This window comes from Thermobia domestica, chromosome 11 (genome assembly GCF_964235325.1).
Source record: "Thermobia domestica chromosome 11, izTheDome1.hap1.1, whole genome shotgun sequence".
Classification (NCBI taxonomy): Eukaryota; Metazoa; Arthropoda; class Insecta; order Zygentoma; family Lepismatidae; genus Thermobia; species Thermobia domestica.
In genome coordinates this window covers 9,567,444-9,592,235 of record NC_137464.1, presented here as the reverse complement: position 1 = coordinate 9,592,235, position 24,792 = coordinate 9,567,444, and the positions used below count along the sequence as shown (strand labels likewise).

The 24,792-nt window shown below is 36.9% G+C and overlaps 1 protein-coding gene across 1 annotated transcript in view; it reads right to left on the bottom strand.

Moving 5' to 3' along the window:
- LOC145664621 (uncharacterized) overlaps window positions 1-10,815 on the bottom strand; it is a 56,307-nt gene extending 45,492 nt beyond the window's left edge. The window contains exon 1 of the mRNA XM_081731443.1: window positions 9,809-10,815. Coding sequence (XP_081587569.1) covers window positions 9,809-9,981 — 173 coding nt within the window. The 5' untranslated portion in view covers window positions 9,982-10,815. The remainder of the gene's footprint in view (window positions 1-9,808) is intronic.
- Between the last annotated feature and the right edge of the window lie 13,977 nt (window positions 10,816-24,792).

The window sequence follows — 24,792 nt, the reverse complement described above, 5'->3', positions numbered from 1 at the left end:
TAACTTATCGCTACATTAAAATCAACAAGACCAGAACAACTATTATTTAGGACTTTATTGGGAGTTACCAGTTGTAATAGTCTGTGAGGATCATTTTTTAACGTGGAGATCAGAAAGCACGAGCTCCAGTCACAAAGGTCCGCAACTCCTTCCAGAAGCCCTTCACTGTATGACGACTTCTGGTGTAGCGAAAAGTTGTTTTCCAAACATTGTGCAGATAAAATGTAAAAGCAATGACATAAACCCAACTTTACCAAAAATTTCCAGAATATACAGAAAATTCCCTTACTTTCCCAGAAATTATAAAATTTACTGTCTTTTCAAGGTTTTCCAGACTAGTAGACACCCTGGTATGTGTATGGGTCAGTATAAAGATGGATGACAGCACTTAGTGATTTCAGTGAAGAGAAATCTTCTGATAATGCGAACAAGTAGTGGCATTCTAAAAATATGCAACTACCATGCAATGAAGTTTTTTTTCGAAAATATCATCTGTTTGATAATTCGTGTTGCAACCCGCTAAAAATCCATTTAAAAAAAACTATAACTTAAAAACATGCAAAAATTTCGAGTACACACTTAGTAAAGGAAAAGAATTATGCAGTAGAGCTGAGTCCTGAGAAATTAGTATGTGATTCATGCTACAAAAAAAAAAAAAAAAAAAAATGTTCTAGAAGGGAAAAGCAAAAACAAAAACAATGATGATGAATCTGGAAATGAACTTGATTTTGTCCCTCCATCAGGAAATATTGACGTTTTGAATGCAGCGTAGAGATGCAAAAAAGCCGGGTTTTTTGAATCGATGGTTTCTTCACATAATAAGCCGGCGTTTTTGGGAAAAAAACGAGAATTTTGGAAATTTTGGCTTTTTTCATTTTCATGATTGTTCTATCTAAATAGCTTTCTTATAGTATATTCTATACTTAGATAAGAATTCCATGACCTAAATGCCATATTTCGCTCTAAAATTCACCATCAAGATGGATGGAGCACATGTTTTACGAATTAAAGCTAACATGAAGAATGTAGTATTTGAGGGCAATTTTAGAGGCTATTTAACTTTTGAGTTATCGATATTTTTTCTTCTCGATATCATTTCAGTTTGTCGTCTGTTTCATTTCTAAGAGCTTAGTACTCTAGCTTCTAACGCAAAAGTTAAACTTACGTTTTTCTATATATCCGTCAAAGCATACGTTTTTCAATATATCCGTCTAACCGTACTTCCACATTTCTGTTACACTGTAGCTGTGCAACGATTTAGCAATAATTTTCCGGATACAACCTTGAATACTAATTTATACAAATAATCAGTAGCGGATTTAGAAACGTACTTTGGGACGGGTTTCTCTGATTTTTGTTTCATTTTCTAAAATCTCCAAATTTTATTTGGGAGGAGCTTGAAGTTTATGAGTACAGGCATAACTAATACTGTATTTCGTTTCGTTTATATATTTAGCGATAATCTTCCGGATACAACCTTGAAGATCATTTTATACTGAGAATCAGTGGCGGATTTAGAAAAGTATTTTGGGAGGGTTTTTTTCTTACTAATGTTTAGTTTTTCTAAACATTCGTAATTTTTATTTGACGGCAGCTTCAAGTTTATGAGTAAAGGCATAACTAATAGATATTTCGTTTGTTTTAGACATTCCGTAGTTTTGGGGAACAGGCTTCAGTCCGAAAGACCGCCCCCCCTAACCCTCGCAAAACCGTCACTGCTGGTAATTAGTAATAATAACGATTTAAAAACAATAAGAAATGAAGTCAACCAAATCACAGTACACGCACTATTTCTACTTCATAGATGGAATGAAGAAAAGTTTTGTCAGAATGGTCGAATGCTGAGTTGAATTCCGGACTTCTCGATAGAAGCGCAAAAGCTCCAGTCAATCATGTTTGTTGTGCAGTTGTATTTATCTTAACTTAAATATATTCCGTAGCCCTTTTTTTTGTGTGTGTGTGTTGGTGGGGTGGGGAGAGTTCCATAATGATATGAAGGGTGTGAGCCAAGAACATGGTAACTAACAAATTTTCAATTGCTGAGTTACGCAGCATCAGATAGACAGCAACGCATACCGCTTCGTTTAATCCCCCATATATAGACTCATGTGAAAAATCAGCTTTCCGACTTTCAAAATGAATTGTGCAGCAGAAAATTTCTAATTTCTTAAAATAGTAAAATTATGGGTTACCATGTTTTTATCTCACACCCTTCATGTTCAATCCCTCTTGTTAAAAATACAGAAAACTTGAGGACTGAATAAACCGTGATGGTGCTTATGTAGAATTTCAAGAATATACAAAACCAAAAGCTCTAGGTGTGCAGCCTTTAAGTGTATCATATAAATCTAAGTATTTTTCTTATGTTTTATTTTGTTCCAAAAAGAGGGTATGGAATATTTTGAAGTAAAAATACTACATAGAATTTTGCTACTTATTTGAGTATTTTTTTAAAAGAAGTATTTACTTTTAGGGTTGGCTGGTTTACACCAGCTGTTTTTCTTTTTTTTTTAAAAAATAAACAACTGGTTTAAACCGAAAAAAAAATAAAAGGTACGAAAAATGCGAATCGTGTGAACTTCATGGTGACGTTTCCATACATCAAACCATCTGCATTAGTTTTATTTCATTTTCACCTTTTAATCAAGGTGTCCCATGTTCAATTCTCGGTCGAACCACAACCCTTCTTTCATGCGTAAACAAAGTAACGGTTCGGATGTCACTTTAAGCGAAAGTCTTCTCCTTGATAACATCGGTATTCCGTAAGGATGTTAAGCCTGAACATACAAAACGAAACTAAATTGTATATTTCTGCATGCCTGAATGCCTGTTGTTCTATAAAGAAGCCAAGGTTGCTTAAATATACCGTAGATGCGGGCTACTTGGACCCAATTTTGCAACAAATTCGTTCTTTCGGCCTATTTTCATCCACGAAAACTCGAAAGTTATTGTCATAACCCATATTAAGTGGAACTACAGGCTTTATTGCACATATCGAGGACAGTTTTAGTTACATATATTGAAAACAAAGCACAGGTGATTATTGTAAAAAATGGGTCCAAGTAAGACTCGCGTTCGGGCTACTTGAACCCACCCCCATATTTTCCTACAGAAAACCATTGAAATCTGCTCTGAGACTAAGTAGGACGTAGGTGTTCCAAGAACAACACTTTTTATTTACTGCAAACCACAAAGAGAACATGTTAAGAGGTACTATCAAATATAATGATTGTAATAGCTGATTACGTTTTCTTCTGCAGCTGCACGAGCCCTATCTATATTAGCAGCGAATCTAGTCGTTGACTGGAAGTGCCATTTTCTAAAATAACTTCACTCAATCTCGACTGGGAAGATTGTCTTAGAAAGCAATGACAGTTCTCCATGCATGGCTGAATAGGACTTCACAATAAATCTGAAATCAAGTTAATTAACGAGGAATCCGAAATCACAAACTTTATCAAGATGACTAGCGAAGGCTAATTTTTCTTCTTCAGTGAACACTTTCAGATTGCCCGGATTCTGCCTTGACCTATTCTTTAATCTTCTTTCTATGGTGGAGCGACTTATCTTGAAGTGAGCTTCTGTTTCTTTTCGCGACATTTTCCCCGACTGTATTGCTGGTAAACATTCTTCAAGCTGTTATGAAAAATCAGCATATTTTCGACCTGCAGGCAATCTTTTATATTGATGTACCATTTTGTACCGGTACCGTATCCCTAAGGAAACAATGAAAAGTCCTTACTTGTGTGACACGTGACACCAGACCTTTATTTTTCATTGATAAAGATAACAAAGGATGGGGTGGGATAAAGATAACAAAAGATGTGGGACAAAATATCCATGTTTTCCAGGTCATATGTACACACTTCATATACTGTATAATGCAATTACGCACACATCTTATTGTATATGAGAAAGTTTACCATGTCAGTTCCATTAACCTATATGTAGCTACTTACGTGTTTACTTAGCATTGGTTCCACTTCCTTTCAAATAGTGTCCACACATAAAAGTTTGACGGTCAATAAATACACTGTTTTCGTCAACGACCTTTCGCACCAATACTGCTCAATCGTAGCCTACCACAGAACTAGTTTCAATGTGTGTACGCCTGCATTATGATCCCATCTAACGGATCTAACTCTGAACTCACTCATTATTGCATTTCATATAGGACTTTAAACGAGTTTTTGGTATGGGTCCAAGTAGCCCGCAATTACGGTACTGATATATATTGACAAAATTTATCGATTGCCTACGTAGCTTCCAACATTAACTTGGATTGTACTTTCAATGGTATGTACGCACTAAATTTGTAATTTAATACCTCAGTTTTAGCGTACTGATTATGATACGTTGACCTTTAAATTTTACATGCAAAGCAATAACAGGATTTTTTCCGTTATTGTTTTACATTTAGAGTAATGACTAGATGGCTAGGGCGGGAGTTTCTCAATTTAAGAAATTTACTGACCGGACTTCTTTAAGCTTATGTGACCTCTTCCAGAATAACCCCGTTGTTGCATAATAACACCAAGACGAAACAAACTTATTTGTCAATATGTAATATAAACACATAAAGCAAAATATCTAAACCCAAAAAAAACTGGTTTAAACCAAAAAAGCCTAGTTTAAACTCCCCCTAAAAAACGGGTTTTTGGCATTTTCAAAAACAACCATGGCTCTTGCCAACCCTGCTTACTTTTGTATGTAGGAGGTTAAAAAAAAATCTTATTATATACATTGGTTAATCCTTTGGAATTCATAATGTAAATATGTTGAGAAGTAAAACTGTTTGAAATATCTTTTCGAAATTCATGGTTTATTTTCGAGGTTTTATATTATTATCGGCATCAACCACTAATTAAATGACTTTTTGTGTTGTAGAGAAGCGAAACAAAATCTGGTTTATCAATTTAAAGCAGAATTTTCAAAAAAGCCCAACATTTCCCAAGCAAAAAAGCGAAGTAGAAAAAAGTTTTTTTTTTTTTTTCAAAAAAGCCGGTTTTTTTCCGAGCCCTTGTATCTCTAATGCAGCGTGTTCAAAATTACGTGTATCACCTATTTTGAAAATAAGAAAGTTTAGTGTTGAACAGGTACCAAGAGCAATTAGCAGAAAGTTAAAACAGGCTTGAAATTGGGTTCGACAGTTCAGTTGCTGATGAATCATGGACAGAAAATACACATTCAGTGTCGCTGGCCGAAGAATATGAAGTTCTAATCGGAAAATTAAAACAGAAATGCACTGTTGCTGCGAAAGGAGAACAAGTGGTGTGATATTTGCTGGTACATCAGGAACACATTCTATACGTGTATGCGTATATCGCCAAAATGTGAAGTTAATGACGGTGCGAAGTTAAATGTGGGCTATAAAGATTTGTCTGAACTGCTAACATGCGATCTCAACAATTCACAATGTATGATGGATAACTGCATGCAGTGCTCAGATCCTGAAAATCTACTTCCAACTACTGTTTCACGAAAGGAAGGAAAGAAAAAAAAAAAAAAAAAAAACGGGACACAGACGATATTCCTGACAATCTTATTCACAAGCAACGGTTAACAACAGATCGTGCTGAGATGATCACTCTAGTGAAATGAAGAAGACTCCTCAGTTTGTGATGCAATATCCAAACCTCTTGTGGAACACACTGTTTAAATGGTAGGTAAACCAGCATTGTTCCTGTATGTTTTGCTTAACCTCTCTGAGTTATTCATCCACTGCCTATTGATGGGTCTAGGATGTTTCGGTGTAGAACGTTTCGGTATATAGCCTAATATTTCATTGCATTAATCATATGATTGTAATGAACAGTCATGAAGTGTCATAGTGTAGCCACTCTGCAATAGTGTAAACTGATTAACATTGTTATTGAGACAGGGTGATAATATAACACCAATCCATTCGTAACAATAATTTCGATTGAGAGGTGTCCATAGGCGAGTTTTATAGAATAAAAATCAAATTAATTCAAAATTCAAATTTACTGCAAACTATTCAGCATCATTTCTAAATAGACATATATATATATTGCACAAAGTTCCTGAGACACAGTAATAATATATACAAACTGAATAATACCTCAAACGAATTTTGTTGAAAAAATTAAAATTACATAGAATCACTTGCCAGAATCTAAAATTGTACTTAATTCCATTTAAGACTGTAATTACATCATCAGATTTGTAATTTTCACAAACGTTGCTCAGTCTCTTCGTAACATCGGGGTATTGTTTTCTTTGTTCTGGCTTCATGTCCGCCAATTAACTTATTTGTTCCATTTGAACAGCACTAACAAGGAGACTTAAGGAAGTGTAATTGGTTATACTTAAGGAGCCGAACTCCATGGTTACGGATGGAGTAGAAACGCGATACTTTGAGGAATTATTCATTGAATATCTACCTACTTAAAAAGTTGGTAACATACCCAATTTTAATTAGTTAATGAGTGATTCGAAATAAAAGAATACGTGTGTGTATTCCGCCCTCGTTGTGTTTTGGAGTTTATTTATTTACTTTTACGAGTTGCGATTTTCACATGTTCTATGTGACGTCACTGAATCATGGAAGTGCGTCTGCGCAGACTGATATAGGCGGCAGAGTAATATGGCGACAAGGTGCACGTGGTATGTGTTGAGAACACGCTAAGAAAAAAATGTCGGGGGAGTGATTATAGTTATGTGAGTGTGTAACTCATGGAATATTACTGAGTATGGTGTTGCTGAAATAAGAATTACCTCACGGAAAGAAGACAGTTTGAAGTCGCTCGGTTGTATCCTCGAACCATTGGAGGTATGTGAAAATGAATGCTTCCTGGCCCTTTTTCTCTTTCTCGTTGCATTTCTCAATTTGGCCCTTGTACTTAAATGTGTATCCCTGTAGTGCCCTTATAATCCTCCAACCATTTGAGATATGTGAAAACGAATTCTTCCTGGCCCTTTTTCTCTTTTTCGTTGCATTTCTCAATTTGGCCCTTGTACTTAAATGTGTATCCCTGTAGTGCCCTTGTAATCCTCCAACAATTTGAGGTATGTGAAAATGAATGCTTCCTGGCCCTTTTTCTCTTTCTCGTTACTTTTCTCAATTTGGCCCTTGTACTTACATGTGTACCTCTGTAGTGCCCTTGTACTTAATGTATGATTGTGGGGGGAAGATGAACACATATCGCATGTTCCGTGTACGTTGGTACTTCTTACTGTTGCACTACGTAAAAGATTGATTCTATTTCATGTACAAGTGGTAATAGAACACATAAGAAACGCAGATCACCCTGTATTCTCACTCCATATTGGAGTGAGAATACAACATGATTTGGGTTTCTTGTGTGTCCTATTACCTGTTGTACATGATATAGAATCAATTTTGCAGGTAGAGCAACAGTAAGAAGTATCCTCGTGCACCGGAGATGAGAAGTAGCTGTTCTTAAGAATTACCGTGTAATTTACTGATTTGAGTGAAACTTTGCATACTTGTAGAATACCAAAAAAATAATCGTCACTTTTTTTTTTTTTAATGGTGTGGCTTTAAGGGTAGAAACCGCCCTTTGAACGTTAGAGAACCTCCAAGCATAAAAAGAAAATAATCATTAAAACAGAAGATTAAATCATACGGCCAGCTTACTGCCAAGAGGATTTAGGACAGGTGATTCAGAACCTAACGTTAAAATTACAAAATTCAAATTGGCAGATCCAATATGATGATTACAATTACAAATAGTCTTCTGGTGTGATATGTTCTGCAGTTAGCCAAGAACAATTATAATTGGCAGGGGCTACTGAGAAAAGGTGCAGACTGATTGAAACCCCTTTCTGTACTTACTTTAACAGGACGTTTGATTAAATCTATAGCCAAAAAAGTTAGAAGCCAGTGCCAATGCATTTGTCGCTAATGTGAAGCAATACATGTTATTGGAAAAGAAAATATTTATAACTCTGACCAATACGGTTTAATTTGGAAATGCAGACGGGACGTACTCTAGTGTTTACAGGGACACAAACAGTAGAAAGTGTGGCACAGTCAGTAAATTCTATGACTTGTAGCTACATCATACAGCCTTTAATTTCTGCAAATAGTGTCTTGTCATCACCACTGTTAATTGTTTTCTAGGAAAACAATGGAACATTTGGTCTTATAGTCCAACACAACCTCTCTAAATTTGAAAATTTTATTTCAAAGATTGTGCAGCATTTTTCGATTTGTGTACAGTTATTGCCGTAATAAGGTGTGTGTTGTGTACACAATGTTTATACATCACACACTTTTTTACTATATATCATTACCGTAAAACGTTTTCCCAATCATTTCATAATCATAACATTTAAGGATATAAGAAGTTCTGACAGAGTGAAGCGAAGGAACTCACTATAAATAAGTAACCCCTGCCAATTACAGCAGCATTTAATTTTTATCTTATTTATTAATTTATATTTTCTACTTCATGAATTTATTTCTTCCTAACGAATAATTTTCATTTTGAAGAGTAGACGTTTCGGTGTAAACATTGGAACTTTTACACCGAACCCGCCTCACACCTAAACGTCCTTACACCGAGACATCCGTACAGCGAAACGCCCTGCACCAAAACGTTCTACAACGAAACATCTTACACCGAAAGAGCCGTATCCCCCCATTGATGTATGATGTCTATAGAGTAAACTCTCGCTTACCCGTATTTCTGCCTATGCTCTTTGCAGGTATACATTTGTGTCAAAAATAAAAGTATTTATAGCCAAATCTGAAATCTTATACAGGACCTGTATTTTATGCTTACAAGTGCAGCGTTACTAGTATGAAACTCTTATACTTTTGACGAGGCTCTTCCCCCCGAGCTAATTCCACGAGGGCCCACACATTTCGCCCTGCCTTGACTCAGATAACATTCGTGCTTGAGTGGCACAGGTTGGTTCGCGCTTTTTGCATTTTTTATGCCACACACCCATAATCTGTATTTATATACAAATCATAAAATAATTGTAATTTTTCAAGAATTACTTCTGATGGTCCAGCGTTTTTTTTTTTTTTTAAGGGAACAATAAGATTAGTGAAAGAATTATATTCTTTCAACAATTATTTCGAAGTGTTCTAAAAGTACCTCACTTGGCACAGATAAAATTCAAGGGGGAGGCAAAAGTAATTGGCGCTAGCGCAAAGACACGTCCGAAGTGAGCAGGCGTGTCAGCGATGGTGGTTATATGGGTAGGCGAGGGTACAGGAAAGAAGTCGGTTTTGGCAACGATACGAGTTTCAAAAACACTGGTCTTGGTTTTATACTAGTAACGCTGCACATGTAAATATAAAATAGATTCTGTACACTGTGCAGAAATATAGGCCTACCGCCGTTGGAAAATAGCATCAAAATATTGGCATTTATTCCGAAATTGGGCGTCCGTTTTCGCCACGTTTTTTCGCTGTTATCTCCTTTCAACACTTTCTTCAATTTGTTATTAGGTTCATTAATCCGTGCTCTTCATAAACTTTTAAAAGATTTTGCTCGTTATCAACGTATTGCTTCACAAATGTTAAAACTGTTAGTTCATTGCCCTTGTACATTCGCCATGTTGATAACATAAATGCTCGTTTCTTTCCCACAATGCAACTGTTCGGTTACCTTACGCCAAGTAGTTCCCTCCGCTCGCCGTATAGTCCCATGTTTATAACCGCTTATATATAACAAATAAACAGATTTTTCGAGATTCTTATACATTATCAAGCACACAAACGATCAAATTATCCATATCTTTCCTGTAAATTTTAAAAATTTTGCTGGAAACGGACGCCCAACTTTGGAATTTAACCCAAAATATTTACCCCCACATCGGCCAGTTGATTCTCATCTTGCTCTCTGATGTAAATATTGAAACTGGCGTAGTCCAGCTCTCTAGTGGAGAATAGCTGCACATCATCGTATTGAAGGGAGAGGCCGAACTCCTGGCGACCCTGCGAGAGGAAGTCCCAATGAAAGTGTCCAAGATCTCTCGCATTCTGCAATTTAAAAATAATAACTCGATTGGCTTGTGCACGCACACGAAGTGGTTCTAGAAAAACATTAATCAAGTTCTGGTTTCTCTGTGCTTTAGCCTGAACGACAACATCAAATTGATGCACTCCCGTCAATTGTCGAACCCTAAAAAAGGGCACACCAATTCGTCCTATATTCAATCCTTTTAGTACAGTAGCTGTCGACCAAAATTTAGTCACAAGTTCGTTCGGATTGCCTACTTCCCGTGTTTGTCTATCATGATACTGGATGACGTGGTTAAATAACTCATCTTGATTGTAGTCAACATTATCGCAAATAGCGCATCTCATCTTTTGCACATTTGATACACATATAAAATAACTACGGGTCTATATAACAACCGTAACCACAACGAAAAAACACAGCATAGTAACGATTCTGTTTTGTCTTGTCGTAGACCATTACCGGTCAAAAAAGGTAGGTGCACCAGCTCGCAAGTCATATGTGCTACCATTGCAAAAATGTCAAATATGTATCTCACACGGAGGATTTATGATTCGGAAAGGAAATTGAATAAAATACAGGACACAATTGGGAAGAAAGGACAAAATCGGGAAAAAGATCAAAGTCAGGGAAAGGTCAAAATCGGGAAAGAAGTTCAAAGAGTGAAAGAGGGCTGAAAGCCAAGTTGAACAGGGCAAATATTTCAGGAAAGTGGGAAGTGTAAAAGGAAAAAAGAACAAAGAGTAGAAAAAAGAATGTATGTACGTGTAAATGGAAAAGAAAGTGTAAGTATAGCGTAGGTGTATAGGAGATCCCATTCAACTCTCTTCTTCACAGAACACTACCACACACGAGACACTCTCTGTAACGGTACTGTCGAACCTTTAGCAAAGATTCAGTGCTGCCAACAGATAGTTGTAGTTTAGTGCTTAATCAAAGATTCGAAAATCACTAAAAAAAGCCTAACAATAATATAAAAGTCTGAGGTAAGGTACTTTTGTAGGCGGAAGCCCAGAAACAAAAAAATTACCAAGAAATTAATAATGAAAGGAAATGTCGCTATAAGAGCAACAAAAAGGGTAATAAAATTCATCAGTATATGCTGATAAATTAGAGAGAAAAACGAAGTTAAATTTTGGATGGAACGTCGTTTTGACGTATGATTAGGGTCACACTAAATCCTGACTATTACAGGAAATATATATAAGTCGAATTTTTTAGTATGGTACTAATCACAGTTAGAAGAGGCTCTGCATAAGGCTCTGTTAGTTCATTATATTGATTCAAGGACATAATCGTGGCACCTTAAACATTTCGTTAACAAAAATATCCAACATTTATTGATCTTTATACAAATAAATGCCGGCAAGGTTCTAGAACACAGCGTGCCATGCAGGGCTCTAACCCGCCTTCACTCGCTAACGCTCGCTGGCAATACTATGTGAATTAAATATTAAACTTCGGTACAGAAAGGAACCAACCTAGCTACTAACCTTTATGGGGGACCTGTGTTCTAGAGCCTTCCCGTAGATGCCGAACAAACTCGTAGGTAAGCGGTTAGTGCTTCGGCGTTAAAGGCCCAGGTTCGTTTCCCGGCGGGAACTTATGTGGCTTATATCCCACGTTAAGTTGTAGGTCCGCGGCTCAAATACCGTCGCTGATGAAAGAGACGCTAAACTCAAAATAAAATGAAATCAAATAAATGCCCTTTCCTGATGTTTGGGGTAATACTTTGCCGAGTCCTCCTTCTCAGAACGCAAAGTTTCGAAGTTTCCTTTAGGTTGAGTTTCCTTTAAGTTTAATGTTCCATTCGACAGCGAGGCTACATGAGACGTGGACTGACAGCTTAACTTGGGGTCCGAACCACATTAACTTTCACCGGCTTAAAACTTACGTTTCATGCTATTCAATAATCCATGGATTTTGCATGCTGTCGGCTGTAGCTTAGTAAGTGGTATGATCTGTCAGGAAAGTAAATGTACACCTGTTTTTCGAGTCTGGCATTCCTGCTCTCCATCCGTGGAGAGTATGAGAATTAAATCAATCAAATATTTACTAAGGGGCAAAAAGAAAAGTTTAATCTGAATAAGACATTGCAGAGGGACACAAGCTGTGAATACGAATAGTGAATAATGTAAATAAAGGACGACACCGAAAGAGAAAGCCAGAAACAGCTGTTAAACTTAGAAAAAAGAGTAAAAATTGTTGAAGTGGGAACATAAAACACAAATACAACAAATACGCCGAAAACTAAACGTTCACCATGCTATGATGTTGGTGTAGTGGCTAAAGTGCTGGCTTACAAATGCAAAGGTCGCCAGTTCGAATCTTCGATGAGGACATTTTTTAAAAATTTTTGTTTATAATACATGCAGCTCATGAGAGATGGTAAAAGAGATCGTATTTAGTCTTTCGTAGCAATTATTATTGGTAAGGTTTAGTACTGATAATACTTTTTGTCTTTGCGTATTGCTTTTATTCTTTTCTTCATTTCAAAAGAGAAGAATATCCGAACAAATGCCACCAAAATTCCTCATATTTTGAATGTAAACGCTATTTGCAATTAGTAAAGAATAAAAATTGAACGTTCCGATGTAGCTGCAAAAAGTAAAAAGAAAAACATGGAAGTAAACCATACTCATGGTTATTAAAAATACAATTTCTACATGCCTTACACCTCCCGACCACGTTTCTACGTTAGCAAGTAAGAGGTTAGTGTTTAGGTCAGGCTGGTCAATACGTTTTACAAAGGGGCCCTGTTTAGCTCTGACGCACCACAGGTGCGAGAAGGGAGCAAAACACTTTTTCTCTCTCCCTCTGTGTGTCTGTTTATCTATCTATCTGTATATATATAACGCTATTTGTTTATGCCGTAACCACCCTAATTTACAGCGGATTGAGATGAAACTTGGCACAAACATTAATTGTTGAAATATCTTCAGTTCGTTAACCAGAATAATCAGACGAAAATGTTCAAAATGGCGGCCCTTTAAACTCTTAAAAACTTCGAAGGGAACCAAATTTCCCTCATAAATGGGTATTCAGAAAGTTTGAATAACTTTTCCTCTTTTACTGAAATATTTGTGTGCAGAGACTTATTGAAATATTGGACCCGATTAATCGCCTAAAGAAGGTTCACGCCCTTTCGCTACGGTCAGGCTTTTTTTTTTCTTTTTTCAGGAACAAGATGATTGCTAGTGATGATATGAAATTACACATTGAAAGTGAAGTAACTTGTGAAACGTGTTATTTGAAAGAATAATATAATAAATGTGCTTTCCTCTAACACAGAGAGAGCGTGAATGGCGAGGAGTGTTATTTGGTTTGCTTTTTAGTAACACATTGCATTGCAAATAAAGGTAGGCAACATTAGTAGTAAGTAAAACAACAACAACAACAACAATAATAATAATAATAATAATAATAATAATAATAATAATAATAATAATAATAATAATAATAGGTGTTGTTTGTGGCAAGGCAATATCTTCCTCAATTCTTCTTCAAACGTAATGATTGTAACGCCATATCTCCCTTACAAACAAAATATTAGCAATTTATATCGAGAGAACGGGAAACTGTTGAGTGATGGGAGCAACGTTGGACAGTATGCTTTCATAGTACTCAGAAAAATAAGCGACTTCAACGAAAAATGAACGAAGAGTCATTGCCGTGGGTAGTCATGGAGCCAAGCAGAGCCCTCTTTAGGCAAAATGTCGATAACTTATATCGAGAGAACAGGAGGTGATAGTGAGATGGGACCAACATTGGACACCGTGGACCCATAAGGCGCATCGAAAAAATTAGGGGGGCGGGCGCCAGCCAGCCTTACTTATTTCCACATAATATTAAATTATATTGTCGAAATACACACAAGAGTTAGCTAGTAATATTTCATATTATTATTATTATTATTATTATTATTATTATTATTATCGACAGCGTCTTTTCATTACGTGTGCATGTTTGACATGAAGCCAAAGAGAAGATCCATCATTCGTAGAGAGAATAAGAATAGCCAGTTACTTTAATTGTGATCGACGGCGAAAAATACGAAAAGAGTGACAACCTTAGCGAAAAGAAACAATACTTTCTCTCAAATGGATAAAAAATCAAGCCGAGATAGATTCGAACTCGCATGGACGGCGCGAACAGCCAGTTCATTGTCCACTTTTTTTTAACTGACTCACCGAACGTGTTTTAGTAACTTACTTATCGCTAATTTTACTTGCTTCACTCGTTTAACTTGCTTTTTCTAATAACTTATAACGACAGGGACACGAACACAGAAACATCGAGGACAGTTAAAAATCATAAATGCTCTCCCGCCGGGAATCGAACCCGGGACACCATGCACCAAAGGCGCACGTGCTAGCCACTTTTTTTTTAACAACTTTTTTATTAACTAATAGAGTTGGATACATACGATCATTAACACAACTGCAGAACAATATAAATATATACAGCTAATAATGCACAATGTAACTCAAGGGAAGAGAAAAAACAAGAACTGCGTATGGAGCATAGATACAATTTGTACATTTTGTGCGTTTTTTTTAAAGAACTTATGTAGCATATACACAAGTTTTACAAATGACTAAAAACTCATTGGAATAACAAAGCAGTACAATTTAATTACGCATATATGGTATTGTCGAGAAAACGAGCAAAAGTACAAGTTTTCATAATGGGGCTCATTTTGTCATAATTAGTTTGAAGATATTCAATATAAAACAAAGAATTACCTGCAGTTTCCACTGAGAGTACATACGTAATTGTTTGCGCTATAAGCCAGGTAACAGCATTGTGTTTCGTTTTGGGATACAGAGAATATTCCGGTCGTAACAGGAGATTGACCTCGATTGAGCGACGAGATTGGCGCATAATAAGACCCAAAAATCGCTGCAATTGGTACCAGATTTGTTTGCTGTTCACACAAGTTGTTAATCTATGACTCAAGGAATCAGCAGCACCGCAGAAAGAACATATTATATCAGCACTAAACCCACATTTATTTCGTTTTACTTTCGTATGTACAATGTCATTCACTACTATGTACCAAAAGGATTTATTTTCTGCTGTTAAATATTTTGAGTGTATATTACTAAACATTATATGCCAATTGTATTCTGGTTCTCTTTCTATTAATTTGCATGGTGACAACTATTGTAGGTGGTGCATATACCATTGTTTACTTGTTAAAGTCAAAACATCGGGAGTTCGATGACATTGATAGATATAGGCACACAAGACATTAGTTAAGTAAGAGCAACTGGAGGGGAGGGAAGCGATCGCCAACGGCAGTGTTGGATCGATCGTATCCAATAAATATAGCAGCAAGTGTCTAGTGGGAGAGGGTACATCTTCAACTAAGGCAGTCAAGTTACGTCTTATAAACAAACTCTCAGCCTTGAACTGCACGTGAGTCATGTTAATGCCTCCGTTCGCTACCGATAAACAGGTGTCATTATAGCGAACACGAAACACACAATTGTTCCACAAAAACCAACCACAAACACTTTGTAGTTTTTTGCCTGCTGTAGAAGGCAGGGCAAAGACGTTAGCAACATACCACAGTTTACTCAAAATATAAACGTTGAGAAGTCGAGCACGAGACAATAAACATAGTGACCTACATTTATGCAAGAAACTTAAATGCCTGATTTTATTAATGACAAGGTCATAATTATATCTTACTGTTTCAACAAGATTACTCATAAATGATATTCCTAGTATTTTAATCCTCGATTGAAATGCAATGTCCTGAATTTTACTAAACTCATCAGAATTATATATTATAAGACCGGTTGATTTTTTTCTATTCAAGAGAGCTCCAGACACTTGTTGATAATTAGCAACACTTTGCATTAAAAGGTTATAGTCATGAACAGAATGTAGGAAAACATTGACATCATCAGCATATCCACACACACGTAGAGGACGTGCAATAACATAGAAACCCTGAATCTTGCGGTTTACATCATACAAGAAGGGTGCAATAGCCAAGGTAAATAATTGTAAGCTTATAGGATCTCCTTGTCGAATACTACGAACTACTTTGATGGGAAGGGTAAGATGACCATTAATATTTAATTTAGTCGCAGCGTCTTTGTAGAAGAATTTAAACCATTGTATAATGCTAGCATTAAAACCAAAACCAGTCAAAACTCTCCACAAATAGGAATGCTCAATGTTATCAAATGCATTCTGAAAATCTAAATTAACAATAGCTGCGGTAATCTCACAATCTTGACATATTGTAATACAATCTCTAACATTCATTAAAATCTGATATATTGTCTTACCCTTAACTGCAGCATATTGCAAATCACCCAGGAACTTATTCATATATGGAGCTAATCTAGAAGCCAAACAACGACTAATAATTTTAACATCAGTATTTAAAAGGGAAATAGGTCTGAAATGTGCAACCATTGTTGGTTGAGGCACTTTGGGTATAAAAACAGTGACAGCAGGATTGGGTCGACAGATATGTTCGGAAGCAAAAAACCAAGCATTGACCACATCAGTAAGTGTCTGACCTATGACGGGCCAAAGTTTCTGATACAATATACCCGATATTCCATCTTGTCCGGGTGATTTTCCTGGCTTTGCAGCAAATGTTGCCAACTTTACTTCTTCAAGTGTAAAAGGCGCCGTCAAAGACATATTATCATCATCTGTTATGACGTTAGGAATAACTTCAAAAATAAAATTCTCAAGATCCAGTCCTCGCGATTCACCGAAAAGTTTTAAATAATGATCATAAAATACCTTCTGAATTGCAAAAACATTCTTGCAGCGATCTCCATCCGGAGTAAGAACCGTCTTGATCAGGCGGCGCTTGCCACGCCGGTTTTCTTGCAAAACATGAGTAAGAGAACACTGTTCAGTTTCATCAAACATAAGAGCCTTACTCCTAATCTTTACACCTTGAACTTGAGTCCTATGAAAATCTAAGAGTTTTGCTTTATATTTTTTAACAAGGGGCAACAATGTTCTGTCGGAAAGAGCATCTCGTTGAGCCTCTAATAAACACCCGTAATAAAAATTATACAATTTCAGGCGATCACGAGAGCGTTCACCAGAGTACCATTTACAGAAGCGTATTAGGTTAGGTTTACAATAGGTAGTCCACCATATGAGAATATTTGGATACCGTTTTGCTTGCTGTCTCCAATAGTCCAATTTACTCTGAAACAATGTAAGAAATCCCTCATCTGTTAATAGTGTTTCATTCATATGATAGTAACCACGTCCACGCACAATTTTATCATGTGGAATCTTAACTTTCATCACTAAAGACAGATGATCACTAAAACAAACAGGATAACGGTATATATCAAAAAGCCGAGATTTAAGGGATTCCGTCAAATAGAATCTATCGATTCTCGAGGCACTATTCTGGCGAATCAGGGTGTACCCCAACAGATCACTGTTCCTGAGTTGCCATGCATCATACAAGGGATAATGAGAGATGAGTTCATCAAGAGAAGCACAATAATTAAACCCTGGTTCCATATCTGCTCTATTCAATACACAATTCATATCACCCCCCAAAATGACATGGTCTGAGGCACAACTAAACGATGTCGCAACATCAGTCGCAAAAAAGGTGTTGCGCGCACCACGATTATGACTTCCAGATGGCGAATACACATTGATCATAGTCATACCAAACAAATCACCTCGTATAATTCTACCACTGGGGTGACATTGTACATTCGTAAACGGTAACCCATCTTTAACCAATATCGCAGTACCAAGACGATTATACGTGGAATTGTTATAAACGTGATATGAATCATGCACATTCACCACTTCCGGACCTACCTCTTGCAGAAAAGCCACCTCAATTTCAGATTTTAACAAAAAGTCAGACAGAGCGTGATACTGCGTGGGTAAAGATATACCATTTAGATTAATACTAGCAATGGTAAGGACAATTGCCATGAAGAGGTAGGGAAGGAGACAGACTTGATAGAACATGATGAGATGACGTAGATACGAAGTGGGAGGACTAACTCGGAAACACACTAGAAAACATATCATGACACACACACAAGAATCACTAGGTGACAGTTACACCAGAAAGTGGAGACTCTACAGATCCAGAAGCACTGTCTTCTACCGAAGTTGTTACAGCAAGCTGCAATTGTTTGCCAACATTAGCACTAGTTATCCTGTACAAAGCATCACTAGCTGGTTTATCAGGTTTTCGAACAGATGAAGAAATTGTATAGTCTTTCACCGTTTTCCGTCTCTTCTTATCTTGAGAGGAGCGCTCTTTAGAACTACTTTGCGAGGGAACTGAGGCTAAAAGGAAGGTATGATTATAAGATGAAATGGATTTCTCACTCTCAGATGGACCACTGTCAATAGTAATAGGAACATCTGCCACATCACTTATATCGTCAGGAACACAGTCAGCAGCGTCAGCAATAGAAACCGCTGGAGGTATCGAGTCGGATACACTAATTATAACTGGAGATGAAACAGAACCTGTTGCGGGAGGTAAAGAAACCTCGACAGGTGGCTGAATATCCGGAGTATGCTTAAGCACTGGATTAGATCTGCATTCAGAGGTAGCCGAAGCTACCGATAGAACAGTAGCAGTGTCAGCATTCACTATCTCCGCACAAGAAGGTAACACAGCTTTATCACTGTCACTAGTTAATGGGGGAAAATCCTTGTCACTAAAAGACGAAGGTAATGAAACAACAGGTTGTACACTCGTAACCGAATTAGGTGTCCGGACTAGGTTAACTTCGGTTGAAGGTTGCACTCTAGGTTTAGAGTTTACAGTACGTCTATCACATTGGTCATATCGATGATTAGGGCTATTGCAAGCAAAACAGGTACGTTCCTGACCAAAATAAGATACTAAGTATCGCTGACCTTGGATTTCAATAGACGATGGAATTGCCTTATCTAACTGTATGTACACCAATTTCCGCCCAGTACGCACTCGGTATCGATGACTATTATCATAAAACTCGTCCTTGATATTTTTGACACTACCATATGGGGTCAACACTTTTAGTATTTCTGCATCGTCCAATTCACTTGGCACTAAAGATAATTTAACTAAAGTAACAGGCTTATCTGCAACTTCCACACTCACATCATACACTCCATTTTCATCAGTATATCGTAATACAGTACTATTATCTCGAATTATCTGTTCACACAAAAGCTGGGATATTAACTTAACAAACACACAACGTCGGTAATTGTCTACTTCTATACTCACAACTTGGTCATTGCTTAACTTGAAATTGTCAAATATGAATTCATGTATTCTATAAGTAACTGGACGAGTAGGCACATTACTAAAGTTTACACGCAAAGTATTAACTCGTTTCACTACCATTTAGACGATCAGAAGAATTCTAACTTCAAGTATAAAGGTATGCCGTATAAACAAGCAACAGCGCATTCCGCAGGTCTGCTCGCCACCGCTGCTACAACACGACTCAGCCACTAGACCAGCGGGCGGGGCAATGCTCACTCTCTGTGTCGTTAGGGATTACGACCACTGTATTGCCAGCTATCACTTCTGTGGGTTGTATACTATGATCACATGTTTCTTCTTTGCTGGAAGAGTTAAACCTACATTCTATGTAATACATGAGGTATTTAGACCTACATGCTCTTCATATAATGTAATAAAAGTGTCATGCAGGGAATAAGAAAAAGAACATTCCTTGGACAAAACGGAAACTATTGGCATCAGAAATATTTATCTACGAGGCATGCGCAGTAGTATATTTCAGAATAGTTACTGTTTAGTTCAGTAAACGAAGAAAGGGGTATAACAAAGCAAATATGTCGACTCAACGAGATTGACCAGAGTTGACAGAGGCGGAGTAGTAATACAACAACTTCGTTAAATTGATAATTGGTTCTTTATTCTGTAGTAGATCGTATCACAACTTTACGGGAGAGCAGAGAAAGACTTACTAACGCTGTCCTATAGTATGCATTAGTAACACGATCATACAGACACAAATGGATGTAACTGTGAGTACTACAACTTGGATTGAACGAAAGCCGTTTAGATATTCAGTGGTTTGCAGGGTTGTATAAGACACAAAAAGTTAAGACACAATACAATTCTTCATACCTCAGCTTCCAGTAACTAGATACATGCAATTTCAGGATAGATACTGAAACTGCTGTCGGATTTTAATACATGACGTATTGCAGGATACAAAATGCTTTGCATTACTTTTTTGTTTGTAGACAGCTACTAGCTTAGTGTTCTGAAAGGTTGTGTATAAACTAGGGATAGTCAATTCCGGAATTATTACTTTCCGGACTCCCGAAAGTAAAACCGGACAAATTCCGGAATTCGGAAAATTCCGATTTTGGAATAATTCCGGAATTCGGAAAAATCCGGAATTTAGAAATTTCTGATTTCTTTAATATTCCAGAATTCGTAAACATCCTATTTTTTTCGAAATCCGGAGTCTTTCTCAATTCCGGAATTTTCTAAATTCCGGATTGTTTCCGAGTTCCGAAATTATTCTGAATTCCGATGTTTAACTGAATTTCATAATTTTCCGAAATCCGGAAAGTGAAAGTTCCGCTTCCGAAAAATGAAATTATTTTGGTTAATATGAATCGTGGCGGAAATAAGTCTTTGACCAGGTAATGGCGACTTCTTTGAAAGAAATGGGGTGTATGAGAATTCAATCTGTCATATTTATAGTTTCGTGTGGAGAAAAAACAAACTTGTGAACCAGCGGTTTAAGAACAACTCAAGTTATTAATGTAAACTTTTCCGACTTCATAAAAGAAATACGAAAGAAATTTTGAATCGAAGAAATATAACATACAAGTTTGCAAGCGGAGACAAAGAAACCTTACGTAATCAAACTAAAAACGAATCTTTTACCGCATAGCGATCGCGGTTGAGTGGTCAAGGTGCTTGTGCGAATCCACATTGTAATGTTTTTTTTTACTTTGGGATTTTGATGGCGATTGATCAGCGATAACATATGTTTTATTATATTCAGATATTTGAATACTCGGATGCAATATTTGAACTACCAAATCTTCAGGAATAATAATAATAATAATAATGATAATAATAATAATAATAATAATAATAATAATAATTATTATTATTATTATTATTATTTTTATTATTATTTTTATTATTATTATTATTATTATTATTATTATTATTATTATTATTATTAATATTATTATTATTATTATTATATCAACACCGTGTATAATCTTTAAAAGATATACGGTTTGTATCTGAATAGTAAAAGCTAATTGACTGTCGATCTCGGTCGTCGAGAAGTCTTCAGGAGGGAAGGACATCGGTCACGTTCTGGGTTTGAGTTCCGAAGGGGCAAGTTTTCGGGCTCGAGCCAAAAATTGTTAATAGTTATAGGCTTCAGCCAAGCATGTTCAAAACAGCTGGGACCGGGTTTAGGCTTCTCAACGGGTCGAGCGGCTCGGCTTACAGCTCATTCACTATCGAACCGAACCAAGAAGTGAGCCGAGCTAACAGCTCACCCAACCGAGCCGATTTGAGCCATCGGCTTAGTTGAGCTGAATCGAAACGAGCCGATGGACTAATTTCAACTTAGCTGGCTTGAACCGGTTCACATGAGCCGAGTAGGGTACCCATCCCAACCGAGAAAGCTCGAGCCATCGGCTCAATTGAGCTGAGTCGATGGCTCGTTCCAACTGAGCCGGATCGGGTCATCGGCTCATCCCAACCGAACCGACTCGAGATGTTCGCTCAGTTGATACGAGCAGAGCCGGTTGATATCGCTACCCGAGTTGGTCTTCTGCATGGGCTCAAAAATTCGACAGTGCAGGTCTCAGCCTTGATTTTAAGAACAACAGTATATACTTATATTGGTGATTACGACATTTGAGGCTGTCTCGTAATAATAAAAAAAACCTTGTCTTCTCGTTATCTAGATGAGACGAGATACACAAAAATTGCCCCACGAGATGCACTAAAATTACGAGACGAGACGCACCCCTGTCGTGAGCAGCACTAAAAAGTATTCCATATTAGTGCTTACATTTCTCATGGCTTTCGCTTTCCAGTCTAATCAGGCCATTATTTAAAAAAGTTAAAACGAGCTGAACGAGCGAGCGAGCCATTATCAAACTCGACTCAACTCGAAACTCGCCCTGGAAAACAGCTCGACCTTGATCGCTACGCGGTAAACGATTCGTCTTTAGTCTGGTTACGTTAGGTTTCTTTGTCTCCGCTTGCAAACTTGTATGTTATATTTCTTCGATTCAAAATGTCTTTCGTATTTCTTTTATGATGTCCGAAAAGTTTACATTAATAACTTGAGTTTTCCTTAAACCGTTGGTTCACAAGTTTGTATTTTCTCCACACGAAACTACAAATATGACAGATTGAATTCTCATACTCTCTATTTCTTTCAAAGCAGTCGCCATTACCTGGTCAAAGACTTATTTCCACCATGATTCATATTAACCAAAATAAATTCATTTTTTGGAAGCGGAACTTTCACTTTCCGGAATTCGGAAAATTATGGAATTCAGTTAAACTCCATAATTCAGAAGCATTCCGGAACTTGGGAAGAATCCGGAATTTAGATAATTCCGGAATTGAGAAAAATTCCGGATTTCGAAAAAAATCCGGATTTTTCCGAATTCCGGAATGTAAACGAAATCAGAAATTTCTAAATTCGGGATTTTTCCGAATTCCGGAATTATTCCAAAATCGGAATTTTCCGAATTCCGGAATTTGTCCGGTTTTACTTTCGGGAGTCCGGAAAGTAATATTCCGGAATTGGCTATCTCTAGTTTATACACAACCTTTCAGAACACTAAGCTAGTAGCTGTCTACAAACAAAAAAGTAATGCAAAGCATTTTGTATCCTGCAATACGTCATGTATTAAAATCCGACAGCAGTTTCAGTATCTATCCTGAAATTGCATGTATCTAGTTACTGGAAGCTGAGGTATGAAGAATTGTATTGTGTCTTAACTTTTTGTGTCTTATACAACCCTGCAAACCACTGAATATCTAAACGGCTTTCGTTCAATCCAAGTTGTAGTACTCACAGTTACATCCATTTGTGTCTGTATGATCGTGTTACTAATGCATACTATAGGACAGCGTTAGTAAGTCTTTCTCTGCTCTCCCGTAAAGTTGTGATACGATCTACTACAGAATAAAGAACCAATTATCAATTTAACGAAGTTGTTGTATTACTACTCCGCCTCTGTCAACTCTGGTCAATCTCGTTGAGTCGACATATTTGCTTTGTTATACCCCTTTCTTCGTTTACTGAACTAAACAGTAACTATTCTGAAATATACTACTGCGCATGCCTCGTAGATAAATATTTCTGATGCCAATAGTTTCCGTTTTGTCCAAGGAATGTTCATTTTCTTATTCCCAGCATGACCCTTTTATTACATTATATGAAGAGCATGTAGGTCTAAATACCTCATGTATTACACAGAATGTAGGTTTAACTCTTCCAGCAAAGAAGAAACATGTGATCATAGTATACAACCCACAGAAGTGATAGCTGGCAATACAGTGGTCGTAATCCCTAACGACGGAGAGAGTGAGCATTGCCCCGCCCGCTGGTCTAGTGGCTAGCACGTGCGCCTTTGGTGCATGGTGTCCCGGGTTCGATTCCCGGCGAGAGAGCACTTATGATTTTTAACTGTCCTCGATGTTTCTGTGTTCGTGTCCCTGTCGTTATAAGTTATTAGAAAAAGCAAGTTAAACGAGTGAAGCAAGTAAAATTAGCAATAAGTAAGTTACTAAAACACGTTCGGTGAGTCAGTTAAAAAAAAGTGGACAATGAACTGGCTGTTCGCGCCGTCCATGCGAGTTCGAATCTATCTCGGCTTGATTTTTTATCCATTTGAGAGAAAGTATTGTTTCTTTTCGCTAAGGTTGTCACTCTTTTCGTATTTTTCGCCGTCGATCACAATTAAAGTAACTGGCTATTCTTATTCTCTCTACGAATGATGGATCTTCTCTTTGGCTTCATGCCAAACATGCACACGTATGAAAAGACGCTGTCGATAATAATAATAATAATAATAATAATAATAATTATTATTATTATTATTATTATTATAATAATAATAACAATAATAATAATAATAAAAATAATATGAAATATTACTAGCTAACTCGTGTGTGTATTTCGACAATATAATTTTATATTATTATGTAGAAATAAGTAAGGCTGGCTGGCGCCCGCCCCCCTAATTTTTTCGATGCGCCTTATGGGTCCACGGTGTCCAACGTTGGTCCCATTTCACTATCACCTCCTGTTCTCTCGATATAAGTTATCGACATTTTGCCTAAAGAAGGCTCTGCTTGGCTCCATGACTACCCACCGCAATGACTCTTCGTTCATTTTTCATTGGAATCGCTTATTTTTCTGAGTACTATGAGTGCATACTGTCCAACGTTGCTCCCATCACTCAACAGTTTCCCGTTCTCTCGATATAAATTGCTAATATTTTGTTTGTAAGGGAGATATGGCGTTACAATCATTACGTTTGAAGAAGAATTGAGGAAGATATTGCCTTGCCACAAACAACACCTATTATTATTATTATTATTATTATTATTATTATTATTATTATTATTATTATTATTATTTTACTTACTACTAATGTTGCCTACCTTTATTTGCAATGCAATGTGTTACTAAAAAGCAAACCAAATAACACTCCTCGCCATTCACGCTCTCTCTGTGTTAGAGGAAAGCACATTTATTATATTATTCTTTCAAATAACACGTTTCACAAGTTACTTCACTTTCAATGTGTAATTTCATATCAT